At 50.4% G+C, this 19,001-nt stretch overlaps 6 protein-coding genes across 6 annotated transcripts; 4 read left to right on the forward strand and 2 right to left on the reverse strand.

Annotated features, from left to right (window-relative positions):
- Positions 1 to 107: 107 nt before the first annotated feature.
- TGAM01_v208144 (3-oxoacyl-(acyl-carrier-protein) reductase) lies at positions 108 to 913 on the reverse strand (the record flags this gene model as incomplete). The annotated part of the gene is made up of 2 exons (XM_018809438.1): positions 108 to 279; positions 342 to 913. The coding sequence occupies 2 exons, from the start codon at positions 911 to 913 to the stop codon at positions 108 to 110; spliced, it is 744 nt and encodes a 247-aa protein (XP_018657322.1).
- A 678-nt stretch (positions 914 to 1,591) lies between these two features.
- On the forward strand, positions 1,592 to 2,734 carry TGAM01_v208145 (3-isopropylmalate dehydrogenase; the record flags this gene model as incomplete). The annotated part of the gene is made up of 1 exon (XM_018809439.1): positions 1,592 to 2,734. The coding sequence occupies one exon, from the start codon at positions 1,592 to 1,594 to the stop codon at positions 2,732 to 2,734; it is 1,143 nt and encodes a 380-aa protein (XP_018657323.1).
- A 501-nt stretch (positions 2,735 to 3,235) lies between these two features.
- On the reverse strand, positions 3,236 to 4,864 carry TGAM01_v208146 (major facilitator superfamily transporter; the record flags this gene model as incomplete). Its single annotated transcript, XM_018809440.1, has 4 exons — positions 3,236 to 3,385; positions 3,460 to 4,507; positions 4,572 to 4,675; positions 4,742 to 4,864. The coding sequence occupies 4 exons, from the start codon at positions 4,862 to 4,864 to the stop codon at positions 3,236 to 3,238; spliced, it is 1,425 nt and encodes a 474-aa protein (XP_018657324.1).
- A 1,410-nt stretch (positions 4,865 to 6,274) lies between these two features.
- Positions 6,275 to 7,828, forward strand: TGAM01_v208147 (hypothetical protein; the record flags this gene model as incomplete). The annotated part of the gene is made up of 2 exons (XM_018809441.2): positions 6,275 to 6,418; positions 6,572 to 7,828. 2 exons carry the CDS (start codon positions 6,275 to 6,277, stop codon positions 7,826 to 7,828), a joined length of 1,401 nt encoding a protein of 466 aa, XP_018657325.2.
- Positions 7,829 to 9,538: 1,710 nt separating this feature from the next.
- Positions 9,539 to 11,410, forward strand: TGAM01_v208148 (hypothetical protein; the record flags this gene model as incomplete). The annotated part of the gene is made up of 4 exons (XM_018809442.1): positions 9,539 to 9,901; positions 9,961 to 11,029; positions 11,081 to 11,221; positions 11,295 to 11,410. 4 exons carry the CDS (start codon positions 9,539 to 9,541, stop codon positions 11,408 to 11,410), a joined length of 1,689 nt encoding a protein of 562 aa, XP_018657326.1.
- Positions 11,411 to 14,048: 2,638 nt separating this feature from the next.
- On the forward strand, positions 14,049 to 16,270 carry TGAM01_v208149 (hypothetical protein; the record flags this gene model as incomplete). The annotated part of the gene is made up of 11 exons (XM_018809443.1): positions 14,049 to 14,291; positions 14,377 to 14,514; positions 14,579 to 14,586; positions 14,653 to 14,789; positions 14,846 to 14,892; positions 14,950 to 14,978; positions 15,038 to 15,071; positions 15,124 to 15,211; positions 15,280 to 15,492; positions 15,558 to 15,909; positions 15,985 to 16,270. 11 exons carry the CDS (start codon positions 14,049 to 14,051, stop codon positions 16,268 to 16,270), a joined length of 1,575 nt encoding a protein of 524 aa, XP_018657327.1.
- Positions 16,271 to 19,001: the final 2,731 nt, after the last annotated feature.

Raw genomic sequence — 19,001 nt, forward strand, 5'->3', positions numbered from 1 at the left:
CGTCTCCTTACGCATCAACATGTGATTCAAGAGTAAACATGGTTATTCAAGTTCAAACAAAGTGCAGTATGATTAATGCTTTTCATAATCTATGGGTCATTAGAGCTTTACACACATCGTCCACCATCCACCTCAAGATTGACACCAGTGATAAAAGACGCCTCATCACTTGCCAAATAGCAACAGGCATTGGCAATGTCTGCTGGCGTTGATGGTCGACCCAGCGGAACTGTCGCGACAAAAGAGGATATATCAGTAGCTCCAAGGAAAAGATCAGTCCTGTTGTATCACATAGTTAGCAAGAGTCAGAGATTAAGACGGCTGACAGCATTTATACTCACATTCCCGTGATGCCAACGACTGGAGAAACGGCATTGAACCGAATCTGCTTGGGGCCGTATTCAGAGGCCAGCGCTTTCGTAACCGTGATGCAAGCTCCCTTGGATGCGCTGTACCATGATAGTCCACCACGAGGCCGGATGCCAGCCGTTGATGCAATCTGGATAAAGCTGCCAGGGCGATTCTCCTTCAAGAAATACGGCACAATGACATTGGTCGACAAATAAATCGACTTGACATTGACATTCATCACCAAGTCGAATTCTTGTTCAGTGACGCTTTCTGTCGCCTTATTCCTATAAGCTGCGCCCGCGTTGTTCACCACAATGTCCAGATGTCCGTACTCCTTGATGGCCAGCGCCAATACGGCCTCCCAGTCGGCCCTCTGGGTGACATCGGTGCGTATAAAGGTGCCTTGAAGCTCAGAAGCAACCGCTTTACCGGCTTCTTCTGAAAGGTCTGCTACAATAACTTTGGCACCTTCTTGGGCGAACTTTGTGGCAATACCTCTGCCGAAGCCAGATGCAGCGCCTGTGATGATGGCTACCTTGCCCTCGAGTCGGTTTGACGCCATTTTGATGAGAGAAAGCGATATAGACTGATGAGATGAGGGTTAGTTAGGATATAGAAATTGAGATTGGTGAATGAAGATGCTGTATAAGGCGAATATCAAAACCTGATTTCATGTATCACAACGGACCCCTCTCGAGGGCGTAAGCCGGCGACGTGCATAAAGAGACATCCCGAAGCCACACACAGTGCGGGCGTTTCTCGAGCCAATTTAGGCCGGCTCGGCTAGAACCACTCTTCACTCTAGACTAGATACTTGCGTCTACTTATCAAATCGGCTGTGTGGGGAAGCGTTTGGGGGCCATGCGGGGGAAGCAGTTTGGACAGTTCCGATGGACCAAAGATGAAGTGAACGCTATTAGCTAGCTAGTCGCCTGGTAGCTCGTCGTGATGACGATTATGGATATCACTTGGCATTGGGGAGTGTAATTCGATCAAACATCTCGACAAAAGAGCCGATTTCGGATCAGATGCGCCGATGTCAGGTCCGTGAGAGCTTGACGAGAGAATCGGTTCCAACGGGGCGACTGTAAGAGGCAGTGCTTACCGTAAGCCTCCACGATTGTATAGCAGAAAAGATAGAAAGTCTGGCTATCAATTGCTTATTCACGCCTATTGCCTAATCTTACCATTGCCATTGTATGCAAATCCGCAAATCCATAATTACAACAGTACTATCACCATGGCTCAATCCTTCCGCATCCTGGTCCTTCCAGGCGACCACGTCGGTCCCGAAGTCATGGCCGAGGCCCTCAAAGTGCTCGACGTCGTGGAAGAGTGTCGCCCCAACCTCAGATTCGAGCGCACTTTTGACCTCGTCGGCGGAAGCAGCATCGACAAGCACGGCGTCCCAGTTACAGAGGAAGTTCTTGACAAGGCCAGCAAGAGTGACGCGGTGCTATTTGGCAGCGTGGGCGGGCCAGAGTGGGCAAATGCTTCGCCCAATCCAGAAGCTGGTATCTTGGGCCTTCGACACAAGCTGGATGCATTTGCCAATCTAAGGCCGTGCGAGATCCTCGTGCCGTCTCTGCTGGAAGCCTCGCCTCTCAAGCCTGAGATTGTTAAAGGCACCAAGTTTATCGTCGTGAGAGAAAACTGCGGTGGTGCCTATTTTGGGGACAAAGTCGAGAAGCCCGAGATTGCATCGGACTTGTGGGTGTATGAGCCTCGAGAAGTCGAGCGGTGTGCTCGTGTATCAGCCGCAGTAGCCAAGATATTGGGGAAGAATGGTGATGGCAAAGGCGGGGGTGGACCAGCCATTGTCTGGAGCGCTGATAAAGCAAATGTTCTCGCCAGCGGCAGACTCTGGCGCAGAGTCACGGAAGACGTCTTCAAGAGGGAGTTCCCAGACATTGAGCTGCGGCATCAGCTCGCGGACAGCATGGCCATGTTGATGGTCAAGAATCCCCGCGGCTTCAACGGCGTGATTCACACAGACAACACGTTTGGCGATATCTTGTCCGATATCTCGGGTGGAATCGTAGGCAGTCTTGGGACACTCCCGAGCGCGAGTATTTCTGGCATTCCTGGAGAGGGACGATGCAATGGCATCTACGAGCCGGTGCATGGCAGCGCTCCAGACATTGCTGGGAAGAACTTGGTTAACCCGGTTGCCCAGATTCTCAGTCTGGCGATGCTGTTGCGATATTCATGCGTGCTTGTGGACGAGGCAGCGGCCATTGAGAAGGCTGTCGAGAGAGTATTTGATTCGAAGGAAGCTGGTGGGCTCGGCATTCGGACAAAGGACATGGGAGGTGATGCTGGGACGAAGGAGGCTGGGAATGCCATTGCGGGCGAGGTTCGACGCCTCTTGCAAGCGAGTTGAAGGCCAAGGTGTCATCCAAGGTAGGTAGCGGTACGATTGATAGCCAAATGTGAGCTGAACCTTCGAGTTGAACCTTGGACTGCTCGTCTAGGCGCGGAACGCTGTCAGTGGCTAAAAGTAGGCAGTAGTATTCTACGCTGTAGCAATTCTCATTTAGTATTTCAGGCAAGGGTACAGCAGTCCGTGTGCTTGTTTCTGTTCTCTGTGCAGCAGTTGAATGCTACGTCGGTAGTAATAGTCGCAAACATGAGTACATAATTGCCGTAATTGCCGCATATTATTTAGATAGAGCTCAATGTATCAGTATGAGAAAATCAACTGATTCTAATGACAGCTTTTCACGGTAGTTAATGAACACCAAGATTGCAATCCAAGTCTCGTAACGCGTCATTAGATTAAAAATAGGCTGCTAAATAGATGTACAGAAACACGCCACACAAGGTATTAATCAATTACAGCAAACAAAAAAAGCCTACTTAGCACACAAAAGCAAAACACAAATCACTCCTTGCCGTCAACAACAATGCTGAGGCTACCTCCAGCTTCATCAAGTTCCACAATAGTCTTTCTGTGCCGATGATCCAGGTAAGACAGCACGCCCGTCCAGATGACAAGGGCAATGCAGCAAGCAATCATGGCCCACATACCGCGCTAATAGCACAAACAAAGTTAGCAACCAGGCATCTCAAAGAGGACAGAGCTTAACAAGATGAAAGACAACTCACTGTAAACCAAGGAGCCATGTCGGCGCCGTAGAAGATGATGCTCCACCAAGCGTTGACGGCATTATTGCCTAGATTCATGGCGGCCAGCACAATAGCACGGAAAACGTGCTCTTCATAACGCATTGAATCGTTGCACCAAGCGAAAAAGGTGGCCTGGCACGCGTAGACGGAACCGGCAATGTAGTAAGCAGCCATTACTACCGGGGTAGAGCCCGAGCTGGTAGGGTGGTGAGAGGCCACCAGGATCATGATGGAGGTTGCAATGCCAACGATGCCGATCCAGTAGCCCACAAGGTAGCGTTTGCCGTTGAGGAAATCAGTCAACGTGGCCCAAAACAGGGTCGAGACGATGCCAACGGCTGGTACGCCGGTTGGGTAGTTGTTCAGTTGGGGGACGCTATACTTATGCGTAGGGCTGCTTTTGAGGAACAGCGCGAGAAGAGAGTTGCTGGAAAAGGACTCTGTTTCTCCGGCAATGACCCAGAGCATGACGAAGCCCCAGAACTGCCAGGACGTAAGCACTTTCTTGAGGAAGCGCAAAGTGATGGGCGAGCTCTCCTCAATGACAGGTACGCGGGCCACAGCCAGGCGCTTCTCGTCGTCGTTGAGATAAAATGCCGTGGTGTTACGAGGCGTGTCTGGGAAGAAGATGAGGCCGTACAGCGCAACAGGGACGGTGAGGAGGCCGTCAATGATGAACAGCCATCGCCAACCAGCGAGGCCGCCGCGGCCATTGAGGCTTTGGTGAATGCCCGTCTGGATGAAGCCGCCAATCATGGTGCCGGCCAGGCCAGACGAGGTGAAGATGCCGCTGCGCTTGCCGAGCTCGCGCTCAGTGTACCAGGCGCCGAGGATGTAGTGCGTGCCGACAAAGGTAGAGGCTTCGCAGATACCCTGGAAAAAGCGAATGGCCATGATGGATTGGGGTTTGTGCACCGAGGCGGTGACCATGGTGAGGCCGCCCCAGAGGAGCATCATGGAGGGGAACCAGATGCGTGGCTTGATGTAGTAGAGGGAGAGGTTGGACGGGATCTGGCCCAAGACGTAGCTGTGGTGAATGAATATTGTCAATGGATGAATCAGAAGACGATGAGTAAAAAGTAACCACTTACCCAACTGTGAAGCAGGTGTTGATTTCATTGAGCTGGTTGCCGACAAAGCCCAAGTCTTCTTTCATTCCTGAAACATAGGCATTGGAGAGGTTGGAACGATCAAGCTGGTTGAAGCGTTAGCTGACTCACACAAATTGGCAAACGAGAAGGACCAGAGCAGAGACGCGTACATAGTTGATAAAGTAACTTAGACAGCAAAACGTCAAGATGAAAAAGTCAATCTTGCGCAACAGCGTGCGCTCTCCAGGCTGGTAATCGGTGTGCAGGTAATCGCGAATCCTTTGAGACACCATCTTGAACTGCCGAGGAGGATTAATAACCCCCCAAAACCTCAAACCGCAGAGCGAAGAGACAAGAAGCAAGAAGAAAAAAGTATGTAGAAGAACGTTTCAGACAAGGGCAGCGCCAAACGCCGGCAAATAAGGCCAAGGCGAGTTTACAACAGCGTGTCAAGCATCTAAAGCCAAGATTCCCCTTCTCAAGAGTGACCGAAAGACGAGGGTTTTCGGTGGATCTTTATGAGTTTGGACTTCCACCAGAGAAAGAGATGATCAGTCGCACCGTGTTGACGCGCCGTTGCCGGCTAAGACTATGTACTGTTACGGAGTCAAGGCCGGATAAAAAAAAAAAGTGACTGGTGCTATTTGGGAGTAGCATTATCGTAGTAGCCAGATAAGAGCCACCGCCTCTCAGCCACCGCTATCTCCAATCTGCTTTGGTGCAAATACGAATAGATTATCAGTTCAGATACAGCACTTGCTGGCCATGCGAGGCGGCGATAAACTGATAGACTGATTGCTAGAGCCTTCCCGCTGGAACCAAACTGCCGGCAGGGCTTGACGGTAGTTCAGCTCGAAAGTTGGCCGAGGCGAGATCCCTGGCATGGACAGCCTTAGCGTCGTTTGTCTGCAGCGCGAGCGTGTTTCCATGCTGTCGAAACGCAGGGCCCTCCGCTAGGCTAGGCTAAGAACTCTGGAACAAGAAATCGAAAAGGGTCGTCCCCCTCACCCATTATCACACGCCGCAAGCCACCACGACGAGGCGTCACCAGCCAACTATATAGCACTAATAGGCTTGCTATTACCGGCTCCCGTTAATCAGAAACGTGGGGAAGCAGACGAGAGGATCCTCTTCGAGATGGGAAAAAGCTGGGGTAGCTGGGTTGGGGGTCCCGGCGCAAGTGTAGCCCGAATCGAGGCTCCATTCATCCTTTACACACAACCAACAGACATTCCTACTGGCCACAGTATATAGTACACGGCAGTATCATGTCCATGCGGAGTAGTATCTATTAGTCCACGGAGTTGATATCCGTAGTCGCTCGCACTATGGAGCTGCGATAACGAGATCCGGTCCGCGCTGCGAACCCCCGCAGCAAAAAAAAAAAAGAGCAGCCAAAAAATCCTCCACGCTTTTCCATCCAATGCCCTACGGCGGGCGTTGCTAGACGCCAATTTTTTTTCGCCATAGTTGCCCTCCCCCCCTGACCTTTTCCCTTTTTTACTAACCTTCTTTTTTCCCTTCTTCTTCTTTTTACTCCTCTTCCTTCTGTTTTTCTATTTTTTGGCTTTTTTTCGCTCACGCCCACTAAACCCCCTCCCCCTTCCCACCCCCCTAGCTCTTGTGCCAAATGTTTCTTACCCTCTTTTTTTGTTAGCCTTCCCAATCTGGCAATTGACCAAATCGAGCAACTGGATGTGGGAATGGCTTCCAACACCAACGATGGGGTCCTTCAGCAGCGCAGCAAGCCAGTCGGAAAGCCTCGCGGCATGCGCCGGGACCGGGACTGTCGCAGCTGCAAGCTAAGAAACGTGAAATGCGATCTGAACAGGCCCTCGTGCGGAGAAGTGGGTAGGCCCCTGATTCCGTGAAGCTGGCTCTCTCTTCCCATCCCCCCCCCTTTTGCGCGGATATCATGATGATGATCTTGATCTCGAAATCCTGATTACTCTTTTTGGAGACATGAGAGACGATTGCTCACACTTTTGTGCGTGTAACAGTGCGTCGCCGCCGGGGTGCCATGTGGCGGCTATCCGCAGCGCGTCATCTGGGTTGGCGCCAGCTCGTCCGTAAAGGAGGCATCGTCGCCGGCCTCTGCGCCCTCGTCGACAGCGGTGCGCTCCAGACTGGCGCGGTCCCAGTCGGCCATCTCGCGGTCCAGCGACTCGGGCCAGACGCCGCCAGACCGCGCCTCGGACTCGTGGTCGCCGGACCGGCCGGCCTCGAGCCCCGGCGACGACGCCTCGCCCATCAGCTGGTCCGAGGCCGACCAGAACAGCTTCATCAAGCCGCTGGCGACGCTGTGCCAGCAGATCATCTCGCTGGACGGCGACGCCCTGCGCAGCAACCACTACCTGTCCGTCGAGGCGCTGCGGCTCATCTCGCGGCTGCGCGACTTTGTGCAGGCCCGCATCGACGGCCATCCGCAGCGCGCCGACATGTGGGAGTCGGAGAGCCTGGCGCGGTACCGCCTGGACGCGCTCATGAGCCTCAAGGACGCGCTCAAGGCGACGAATCCCTTTGCCTTCATCGGCATCGCGGCCTTTGCCTTCTTCGAGGTGTGTGACAGCGGCTTCGGCGACTGGCAGCGCCATCTGTACGGGGCCAAGTCGCTGCTGGACTACCACTGCAAGAGCCGGGCCGAGCTGGACAACCTGTCGCGTAGCGTCACGGGCCTGGGCGAGATGGTGGTGCGCCTGGTGTGGTTCGACACCTGCGGCAGCATCATCCGGGGCACTACGGACCTCATCTTTGAGGACTGGCACCGCGAGCTGCTGACTGACAGCTTCTTCCGCACTGTTGGCTGCGCGGCAGAGACCTTTGAGCTGTTTACTAAAGTAGCCAGCGGCGAGGTTGCCTCTAGTCCGACCAATAGTGCCTTTCTTGCCATCAAGCAGCTGCTAAGCCTGGGGCAGGGAACTTCTGACTGGGATCGCTCAGCTGACGCATATCGCTGCGCTGCTGTCATTGCCGTGCTAACCCGGGCCGGTGGTGAACCCATAACTTCGTCCACGCAGAGCACAATCTCGCAGGCGGTGGACCGGACGTGTCAGATTATCGCAGCAACGCCGTCATCCTCGCAGTTTTACATCCACATGGCTGTTCCGGCGTATTTAGCTGGGATGAACGCAACCTCGACGCAGCAATGTGACGTTGTGAGGTCATACTGGCATAACTGTAGCCATGCTGGAGTGAGAAGATATCCAGATGGCCTGGCTAGATGCGAAGAACGCTGGAAGTTGAAAAGTCTGGCTTAGGCTGGGTGAGTCAGGCAGCAATATTTCATTCTTCTTTTTTCTTTAGTGCTCTTTTATCTTTAAGCAGGGACAGCGAAGGAACAGGGAGTTTTTCTATTTACTTTTATTCTTCTGGAGGAATATATTACATGGAGCCAGCAAAAAGTATGGAAAAACACGTTTGAAAAGGTGGAACGGATTTTGCGCTTTTTTCTTGGTTTGTGTTGTTTGAAAGTTTTGGCCGAATGAGATATCAGCATTGCAAGGACTTTTCATATCTCATATACAATGTATCTTGATCAAGTTAGCATTGAGAGAAAGACATGTTTCTCGGATTTACGGACCACCTACGGTTTGATGCGTCATGCGTTATTACGCAATATTTGCTGCTTGGCGGCATACATGTGCAGGACCAGCCCACTCTCTTTGGCTCTTGTGTTGCCTTATTTTAGAGCATTTCATTGATGGCTTGTTTGAGATGTTTGCTGAAATTCTGAGAATCTTTGACAACTTATTGTGCAGAGCTGCAAGAATCATACAAGGCATCACGTCTCTTGAGCACGAGTAACAACTCTTGTTGCTTCCAAACATGTTTCACTCTTTGTTCAAGACTGATAGAGCTGATACCCATAGACTGACGCTGCATTCAACATGGATGGGCGACGCCCTGCAATGACAAGTCTTGTAAACCTAATAAAGATGGACTTGCATAAACGACTTGTTCATTGCCGCGCTTGTGAGCTGAACCAGGCTAGCAACTGGAAATCTGCAGGTCGACGAGACGGGATATCAATGCAATCACAGTGGGCGACCCATCCGGGCAACATGGTATCATCGAGAATTGCCCAAGCAAGCAAATCCACGCCGTGCCAACTGATTAGCACATTCTTTCTACAGCATTACCCATTCTTAGTGCTCCAGTAGCATCTCCAGCTAAAAACTGGGGTGCATACCTAGCATCAAGCCACCGGCTAGTAAGCACGGCCCCCCCCCCCTCTTTGCTCCAGTTCCGGGACTCTCCACAACAGAGATATCAGAACCTTATTGTACCACGACTTGCCCCGAAAGGCCGTCGTGGCCCATGCCTGATCAGGCAATCAACCTACCGTGATATGTGTGTCTCCTCGCCAAGCGCGCGATCGTTGGTGGAGCAAAAAGGGCGCCTCGTCCCCCTTTGGGGGGTTGGAAATCGAGGAACCCCTCATTGCTTGTTCGTCAGTCCGTCCCCTGGACCAGACCAACTCGTACTACCATCTTGGCTTTTCCTCTTTTCTCTTTACGAATCACATACCATGTACTACTACTACTACGACTACCGCTACCGCTGTTCACACCGGCGACGGGGCCCATCGCAAAAAGATACTCTGACCTCGGAGTTGTGAAAGACCCCGCACTGGGCCGCCACCAAGCCCGTCGTATAGACTGCGGATATGGGACTTGTGGGCTTGACCTTATCGTAGGCAGGAAATCCGGCATCGGTGCGGACATTGGACCAGCTGGAAAGTGGCGCGATAGATATCTGGGGAGAGACGGGGAGCCAAAGAGATACTTTAAAGCTGAGGAGACGGCTTTCGTGGTTCGAGTCGAAGCTAGCGGCAGCCCGACTTTGACCTTATACACTCTCCTCTTTTACGCCCTGTCTGGAATTTACTTGCTGTTCTTCTGTTATCCCTATTAGTCTTTCTTTGTTGCTTCTCCAAAGAACATTATTGATAGCGTGGAAGAGTCGAGATGACAGTCTCTGGAGACTCAATCATTACCAACAGTGCTAATAGCACCAATGGTGTTAATGGAGTCAACGGGGCCAAGACCAATGGAGTCAAGTTGTCGTGGGAAGAGCTCGGCGCCAAGAAGCGCAGCGAGCTGTTGGCCTCTATCCCGCCGGAATGGCGCATTCCAGAGAATCTGCTGCCTCCAGATTCGCAGGACGACGTGACGACCTGGCCTGAGACATCTGGATGGTTTACCAGAGCAGAACTGGACATGACCAGCCTGACCGCCAGCGAGCTGGTGTCGAAACTATCCTCGGGTGCTCTCAAATCAGAGGATGTCACCAGAGCGTTTTGCAAGCGAGCATCTGCTGCTCACCAGCTTGTAAGCCTTTGTCTCTCTGTGTCTCTGTTGGTGAAGAATGCAATGCTGACCCCATGCAGACAAACTGCCTCTCTGAAACGTGCTTCGATCGCGCCATCGCCATGGCTCGTGCTCGAGACGAACACTTGGCAGAAACCGGCCAGCCAATCGGCCCTCTGCACGGCCTGCCCATCTCGCTCAAAGACAACATCAATGTCAAGAGCGTTGATTCCACAGTGGGCATGGCCACGCATGTGGGCGATCCCGCCAAAGCTGACGCAACGCTGGTCGAGGTGCTGGAGGCGGCCGGCGCCGTCTTCTATGTCAAGACAAACGTGCCCACGGCCATGATGATTGCCGAGTCGGTAAACAACGTGTTTGGGCGCACGCTGAACCCGAGAAACAGGCGGACGACGAGCGGTGGCAGCTCGGGCGGAGAGTCTGCGCTCATTGTCATGAAGGGCAGCCCTATTGGTGTTGGGTCAGATATAGGCGGCTCGCTTCGGATTCCGGCTGCTTGCACGGGCATTTTCACTCTTCGGCCGTCGCTGGGTCGGTTTCCCGTGCGAAACTGTCGATCTGGCATGCCTGGCCAGGAAGCTGTGCCCTCTGTCAATGGACCTTTGGCTCCGACGCTTGAAGATGTGAAGCTGTACAGCAAATCAGTTATCGGTGGACAGCCATGGTTGAGAGACCCCAAGTGTTTGCCAATCCCCTGGAGAGACGTTGAGCTGCCCCAGAAGCTTCGGATTGGTGTTATGTGGCACGACGGGATAGTTCAGCCTACGGCTCCTGTAACTCGTGCCCTGAAACACACAGTCACCAAGCTCAAGGCAGCTGGGCATGAGATTGTGGAGTGGGATAATTTTGATCAGGCTGAGGGAGCCCGGCTGCTGCAGCGGATGTTTGTGGCTGACGGTGGCCTGACTATCAAGTCGCAACTTGATCCTACGGGCGAACCCTGGAGAGACGAGATGTATCCTTACTCTGTGGCGAGGGAGCTGGGTACGGCGGAAATGTGGAGGCTGCACTTGGAGAGGACAGACTTTCAGAACCGACACTTGGATAGATGGAACAGGGCGGGTCTTGATGCTCTTTTGCTGCCTACGATACCGTTTAATACGGTCAGGCATGGAACTTTTAAGCATGGTAAGTGGTTCCCTGTTTTCGTTTATAATTTGCTGACAAACGTTGTGCTAGTTGGATACACCGGAGTCTACAACGTACTAGACTACTCCGCCGTGTCTTTTCCCACCGGCTTGAGTGTGATTGAAGGTGTCGATGTAGATGGGCCTGACTACGCGCCCCTCAGCAACGACTGCAAAGACATTCATGCGACTTGTACGTGTTGCAACGGCCTTTTAATCCTTGCTATCCTTTATCCTTGGCCTGTTACTGACAGAGATGGGTGTAGATGAACCTGACCTGATGCACGGACTGCCGATCAGCTTGCAGCTGGTGGCGCGGAGGTTGGAAGAGGAAAAGGTGCTTGCAATGACGGGCGTGGTGTTGAAGGCGTTGGCTGAGTAAAGAGATGTTTGCCCATTGGCTAGATGGTGAGAAGAGGCTGTGTATGTATAGATAGGTGGGCAAATGTTGAGGAAGAAGCATGACTGATGGCTTTTTAGTTGGTGTTATTTATTACATTTTATTACATGTATTTACTAGGTATGCTGCTTAGATAGTTACGAATAACGACATTATACAGTATGTAACAGACCCTTCAGAGTTTGATTGTAAAGAAAATAGTGGACCGTAGTATAGAGACTCGGTGCTTGAAGTAGTTGCGCCACTATGTGAGATGGATTCATCTGCCGAACATTTTGTTCCGAAATCAGAGTTGAAGTGCACATGAACTCATGGTGGGTGACATCGTGCCGTCGCGGCTCCAACGGATGCCGGAGGGGGTTGCCAGCTAATGCCTCGATGCCGGGGCCGCAGTTTCGAGATGGGGTGGTTTGTTCGTGTCGTTCAATCACGTCATTTACAGCGAGGCCACCTATGTTTATTGATTGAAGAATATATATAATACACGCAGTGACATACAGATAAGTAGAGTTGCATTTTATTCCTCGCGCCCTTATATGAGATCGCAAAATCGAACGCGATGCTTCGATCGGCCTATTCAAGCTGTAGACAGTCATCATACACGGTCCTGCTGTCTGGGGTAATCCCTCAGAAGAATATAGTTGTGGGCAGGCGATGAGCTGAGATTCCAACGGCGAAGTTGTTGTTGGTGTTGTTGCCGCAGTTTCCGCTTACAAACATCTCAGCAACAAATCAGTGCGCAGGGGACATCATGAGATAGATAGTTTAGCCTGGATGCTAAAGTAATAAGGCTTATGAGGCTTTTTATTGCTCTCATTTTCTACACAGGGGCCTTAAGATTCCTCTTAATATATACACGTCGTGTAGAAACGAGTTTATTAAAAAGAACTGTTTGCATGCTGTCCCACTCGATTACCAGCATGCTTAACCTGCAGGGCCTGGACTATGCTGCTAATGGTAATTTAACCTGATCTACATCACGGGCATCTAGGGAGCAGATTATTATAGTGTCGCGACTCAAGTCTAGCTTCCAATACGTAGGGTATGGCGTCATCTACCACTCTATCAACATGGAAGAGCAATGCAATATTATTGAGAAATTTGGAGGCACATTTTGTCAAAACCAAAGTTTGCCCGTACTTGGACCTCTCGGACAATTGACCCACCACTTCTGCGTATTATTCTTTACCGCCAATTAAAAACAAAAATGAATCTGGGCATTTCCAATATCCTTTCAGGGATGAAAAAGCTTGAAAATGTAGATTTGGGGATCTGCTGCTTCTTGGCGCAAGTAGAAATTGCGGTGTTGTTAGCAATAATTGATGAGAGCATGGCGACAGCTTTGCACTAGACCCGGTACCCGCAGAGACCTTGTCAGAAGGGAGAAAAGGGATTTATACTCAACTTAATACCATGAAGTAATAAATAAACACTGTAGATTATCTCATGTTACTGTTCAACACATGCATATATGTCATTTACTAGCACTTGAAGCAGCTAGGAACAGTATTTAATGATCCGAATGTGATCAATTTGAACAGACTTTATTAGGGTAGACGTTCCGCATAAATTTCCTCAGATTTATATTTTCTACGTTGCATCAGAATAGGAGAAATCGAATTCATTATCCAGATTATTTTAAGTCAATAATTACTCCCAACGTACATTACATCAACCGTTGTCGGCATGTGGCGCCAAGACGTGGCATCAGGTCCCAAATGAGCCGAGTTGAATCGGTAGTTTGCGTTGCAGCCTAGATATCGGCAGCCGTCGGATGCGGGGGAAGAAGGCATTGAGACGAGATGGGGTATTTCTCGGCCTGGACGTTTTACACAACGTCTCCAAGGCCACAAAGCCATAATCAACGCCGTGTATACAGGTAGGTTATCAGTACGAATTGCTTCCTACAAACTGGGATTCGCGTCAAGGTCTTCTCAACAAATGCCAGTTCCCGCGCTGCTCTTTATGCGCACTGCAAGTCGCTGGTCTCAGACAAAGCCAGGAGAATAACAAACAACAAAACAATCGTGTCTCTCCGCAAGACACTGCCCGGGCCTAGCTTCATCTGTAGCCAAGCATGACGGCGACAACCAACAGCAACTTCTGCCACTACTGCTAGCACTGCTACCATGCCTCTCTCCAGCTGCCTCATTCAACACCCCAAACCCTCGCGTCTCTCCACATAACAGCAGACTTCGGCATAACATCTACGATCCTTCTTCTCATTCGGAAGCCGCCCGCAAACGCTCCAATCCCAGCTTGTTGGCGATGCTTCCCTGCTTCCCTGTTGTCCTTCTCCCCGCTTCCCCCGCACGCTGTTTACCCAAGGACGAGTTCCCAAGGATAAGATCGACATGCATGTCTTGTTTTTCCCCCACTTAACTGGATCTGGGTGTAACTCTGGACGAGGCAAGATGACGATAAATAAAAGGGCTGGCCCGGCAGTGAAAGTGAGGACGATGGTCGGTGAGACCTGCCCTCGCAACTGAACCCCTCTTTATTAGTGCTTCCTCTCACGGAGAAACGCGAAACTCGTCAATTGTTTAAGCTGTTTAGTGCGTGACCATTGGCAGGTCGCGAGAAAGATTCGTCTCTGGATAGCCTCAGTTGAGAAATCGCGATGCCGCTCCACATGTCTCCTCAGAGCGTCTTCGGCGCCGCGCTCGGCATTCTGGCAGCGTTCCCGGTTGGCGCGTCTGCTGGCTGGAAGAACTTCCCGCCCCATCGCCGCACAGCATCGTCGTGCCCTGATTACAGCTCTTACTCGGAGCAGCCGCATGGCCCATATTCCTCGGGATCGTTGAAGCTGCCGTACATGCGGCCGAGCGAGGAATGCAGGACATTCAAGAGCCCGGCAGTCGAGGTGAGTTTGGAACCATGTTTAAGAGGAGAGAGATAGGAGGCGTAATTTTCTCTGATAATATACTGACCGTACAAACTTGTTATAGAAAGTCATTAGTGATTTGAAATCTCAACTCAAAGACCCAGACGTTGCTCGGCTTTTCGAAAACACCTTTCCATCTACTCTGGACACGACGGTCAAGTACTTTGATCCCTCGCTGAACCTGGCATTCATCATCACTGGTGTAAGTAACGCGCTGGATTCTTTTGCCCTTATAGTTAATTGCCTTAATTCTAACTGTTGGGTAGGATATCACGTAGGTACATTCCTGAGCTCTAGGGCGCGATGGTATAGATAAATGAAGCTAATTAACTGCTTAAAGTGCACAATGGCTGCGCGATACCGGCAATCAATTTGCGCATCTGTATAAACTCTTGCCGCACGACAAGAATCTTCAGGCTCTCGTCAAAGCCGTGATCAATACAGAGGCGCGATACATCTCACAGTATCCCTACTGCGGTGTGTTGAGTTATGCGAGCTTGCGATTGACCACAAAACTGACGACGAGATCTTAGGTTCGTTTCAGCCACCACCTGAGAGTGGATTGGCTCCATCTGTCAATGTGAGCTACAAGCCAAACCATCATTGTGGATGAACATCGTATTAATGGCTTATTCAGGATTGGGCGACAGATGTTGTTGTGAATCCGTACGTATTCTCGTGGACGCCATGTGGCAAGAAGTTAACGCCATTCTCTATCTTGTTAGGCCTGTCAACAACCAGACGGTGTTTGAATGCAAGGTATGATGATAATAGAGTGTGTAATAAGGAGGCTGTTTCTCACATTTCTTAGTACGAGCTTGACTCTCTGGCAGGATTTCTCAAAATCACGCGCTCATACTATGCCAACACAAAGGATTCGTCTTTTATCAATGACAATTGTACGAACGATTCACAGGTCCATCTTCCTTTTGAAACAAGCTGAGATGCTAATACAAGTTTATTATAGGGAATGCTGCGATGAGCCAGATCGTCAGAGTCTTGTATGAACAGTCACAGAGCAGCTGGTCAAGCGACTTTGAATGGGTCAGCTACTATAACTGGACTGGTACCGCTGGGGCCCTTTCTCCCATGGTGCCCAACAGTGGTAATGGCGAACCGAAGCAGGCGAATGGCTTGGTTGCTTCAAGCCACCGACCCTCAGACGATCTCTGCGTATTTAGTGAGTTTAATGTCACCAATTTGGTAGCAAAATACCCATGTATCAACCTTTACTGACCTCGGCAGACTTCATTACATCTGACAACGCCATGATGTCTGTTGAGCTGGCCAACGTTGCCAATATGCTTAGCAAGATTGGAGTCCAGAAAAGCCTCGCCACACAGCTAAGCCAGTACTCCAACACTATTAAACAGGCTGTATGGGCGCATACGCGCGCCACCAACGGTATCTTTGCGTACGAGACAAATGGCATCGGCGCTCAATACATCATGGACGATGCCAACGTCCCAAGTCTTGTATCGCTACCCTACTTGGGATTCTTGGAGAGGAGCGATCCTACATACCAAAAGACCAAAGCAGCTATGTTTTCGAGGGCGAATCCATACTATGCAGCTGGAAAATCTTGGAATGGCATTGGGTGAGTTTTGAGTTGAAGCGCCTTCTATGAGACAACTCTACGAGTCGTAAATCCATGCTAATCACAAGGACATAGCGGCCCTCATGTCAATGCCACTTATCCTTGGCCCATGAGCCATATTTCTGGCATATTCGGCACCGACGACGATAATGAGATCAAGCAGCGACTTGCATTTATCTTGGAGAATACAAGCGGATTGGGACTGATCCACGAGAGCGTCAACATTTACAATACGAGCGTGTATACTCGTCCATGGTTCGCTTGGGCAAACAGCTACTTTGCGGAAATGATCCTGGACCTGGCGGAGCGAAAGCCACATTTAGTTTTGAAGTCTGGGAAGCCGTACAAGATTGGGCAGTGATGGGCTGTATGATGGGTGAAGCTGTTTAAGAATGTTAATGATGTTTATGAGTAATGCAATGAACATACGATATTTATTTCTTCAACGACTTTCTGTGACCTTTACAATATCAATTGCGTTTGAATGCCTTTCGGTGAAATGGTAGTACATTTAGGCTCAACAGGCCGCTTTACAAAACTTATCTTGAGGATTGCTGAATATACAATGTCTGTATGAAACTTTGAAAACAGTTGATAGTGATAGTGAACAGACAACAGAGAGTAGCAAATCTGAGACTGGTGCCTATATAGGTAGTCAAGATAAGCGCCATAACCCTGGAGAGTGTCCAAGGAAAGCTTTAGTCATGGCAAGTTGGAAAACGGCGGTAATTATACGTAAATGTAGTGGATAAATTCTCTGCCACAAGCTGGGCACAATCATGAAGCCAAAATAGGTCATATCAGGCCACAGGCTACGGATACCTCGCGACCGCGAGATAAAGGCGCAGAGCAAGGAAAAAATACCGCGCTGCATAAAACACCTCCGTCATCAATGCGACGCCAGCCCCCACTCACATTTGTAATAAAGACCCTGGAGCAGGTGGAAACCTCGAAGGATCTAGCTGCGCCGTACTCCGGTTAAAGACGAGATAGATGGCCCAAGCGAGAATTAAGCATACGAGATCAGTTGACGTTTGAAACAACAACTTGCAGCCAGAGCATGTAGGGCACATGCAGTCTTTCACTGAAAATGAGAGACAACAAAAGAGGAAGGCAGCAATACAGTGATTTTGCGGCTTTTCCTCTCGCTCTCGCACTCACTCTAGGTTAGTATTGCCAATGTGGGTGAAAGCTGTCTTCGCGCCTATGATTCATCCGAGATGGGCATTTGCTTATTCCATTGGTCGCTGGTTTCGCTTGTGGCTGGACATGAATTGATTGATGTTCGACATGAATTGATGCTTGACATTCATTTCTCAACGGCTGGCGACAATCTTGGCACTACGGCAGCCATGATATCAGGTAATATCAATTTGCAACCATCATACTCTCTCTGAATTGTCACTCCAACTGTAGCACACTCGGATCTCGCTCTCCAGTCCCATGCATGCTAGTGCGTTGCCCAGAAATCGCCAAGCTGGCCATCGTGCTTGGCTCAGCCTTATTCTACGGCGGCAATCTTGGAAAATGGAAAAGGTCCCGTTAGCAGTGGATTAGTAGATCTTCATTGAAATGATCGTTGCGTAGACGGCTAGCAGAAAGTATTCAATAACACTGTTTACACCAGCATCGTGAAATTGCAATTTTAATAATTTTTGTCTCTCAGATCATCGCAAGATGAGCCCGGCTCGCTACACAGCTCATGGCAAGATCACATGTCAGCGATTAAACCCAGTGCGGAGAGCTCACAGCGGGGATTTACGAAATGGTCAAGAAAGGGCGGGGATACGACAGAACAGTCCAAACTGGCATTTCCTCCATTTAGCCCGGCTACGACTATGAGTAGTACAATTACTACTAATACTCTGCCTTCATTGCTTCTTTGCAAAAGCAACACCAAGTTTGTCGGCCAAAGAGGCATTTGCAATTATAGTGCTGATGAGCCTCGGGTAGGGCCCCAGCTTCGTTTTAACCATTTTATGCATAGCTGGAGCGTAAATAGCTCCGTAGCGCCATATATGGTCGCACTTGAATCCCATGCTAGAATATTTCTAAACGTAACGCGACTTGAACCGCCACCGCGACTACGACCAGGACACAATAGCCGCGGCGGCTTAGGCGCAAAACGAAAATAAAGCATGAAACACTGAAAGGAGCAGCCTGCTCTCATGCCGTGGCTTTAGCTGCTCTGCCTACTCCCATTGGGGGGATTGATCCCCGACACTATGCAAAAGGGCCCTGCACAAAGCCAGCCTGTAGCTTTCTTCCTCGGTTGTTATGCCTGAGGTGAGTCTGTAGCTAAGCCGTCTACCTGACGAATTCTACTCGTCTTTTCGCTGCTGTGCGCGAATACTTTGCGTTCTGATTCTAGTTCCACAGTGCATGTATACGAATATAGTTCATCAGTAATGAGAGACCTGACAAGGCTGGGCTTGCTGGGACGCAGGAGTCTATCCAGTTCTCAAGTTTGATACCCAATGAGTTCTGTATCTAGTAACTTGGCTGATAAATAACGCTTTAGAACATTCTAAAGAGGATGCGTCCGGAGCCGCCCGAAGATGTCTGTTCATGCCATAAAGAGCCAATTCAAGAACGCGCTCCACCAAGGCTGCTCGGGAGAAGTCAAGCCGACGCCTTTTCGCGAAACAGGATTCCACTGTTTCTTTTCTCTTCCACTTCCCTTCTTCAAATGTTCCAGTTTATCGTTGAAAGTGCCCAACTAGTTTACTCCTTTGAGGCTATCTACAAACAAATCGGCATCTCAGTGCCGGGACCAATACTACCTTCCAGAACCGCTGCCGAGCGTACTAATCGCCTTTATGAAGGCTTTCTCCTTGGCGCTCTGGCAAGTCCAGCTTCACGCCCCGCAGTGTGCAGCCACCTACCATTTTTGTATAGCTCGTTTGGCCCTGTTGAGACACGATCTACGGATAGCGGGAAGCCATCTCCGCTTGGCGCTTTGGGGGGGCGAGTTATAACGCATTTGTGCTAGTGCTGGCTACATGGCATATGAGTTGGAGGGGCAGCTCATATCAGTTCTCGAGTTGCAGTTTGGCGTTTGTACCTCGCATAGCGATGGACCGATGACAAGA

Source organism: Trichoderma gamsii (assembly GCF_001481775.2).
Source record: "Trichoderma gamsii strain T6085 chromosome Unknown Scaffold_33.2, whole genome shotgun sequence".
In the NCBI taxonomy this organism is placed as follows: domain Eukaryota; kingdom Fungi; phylum Ascomycota; class Sordariomycetes; order Hypocreales; family Hypocreaceae; genus Trichoderma; species Trichoderma gamsii.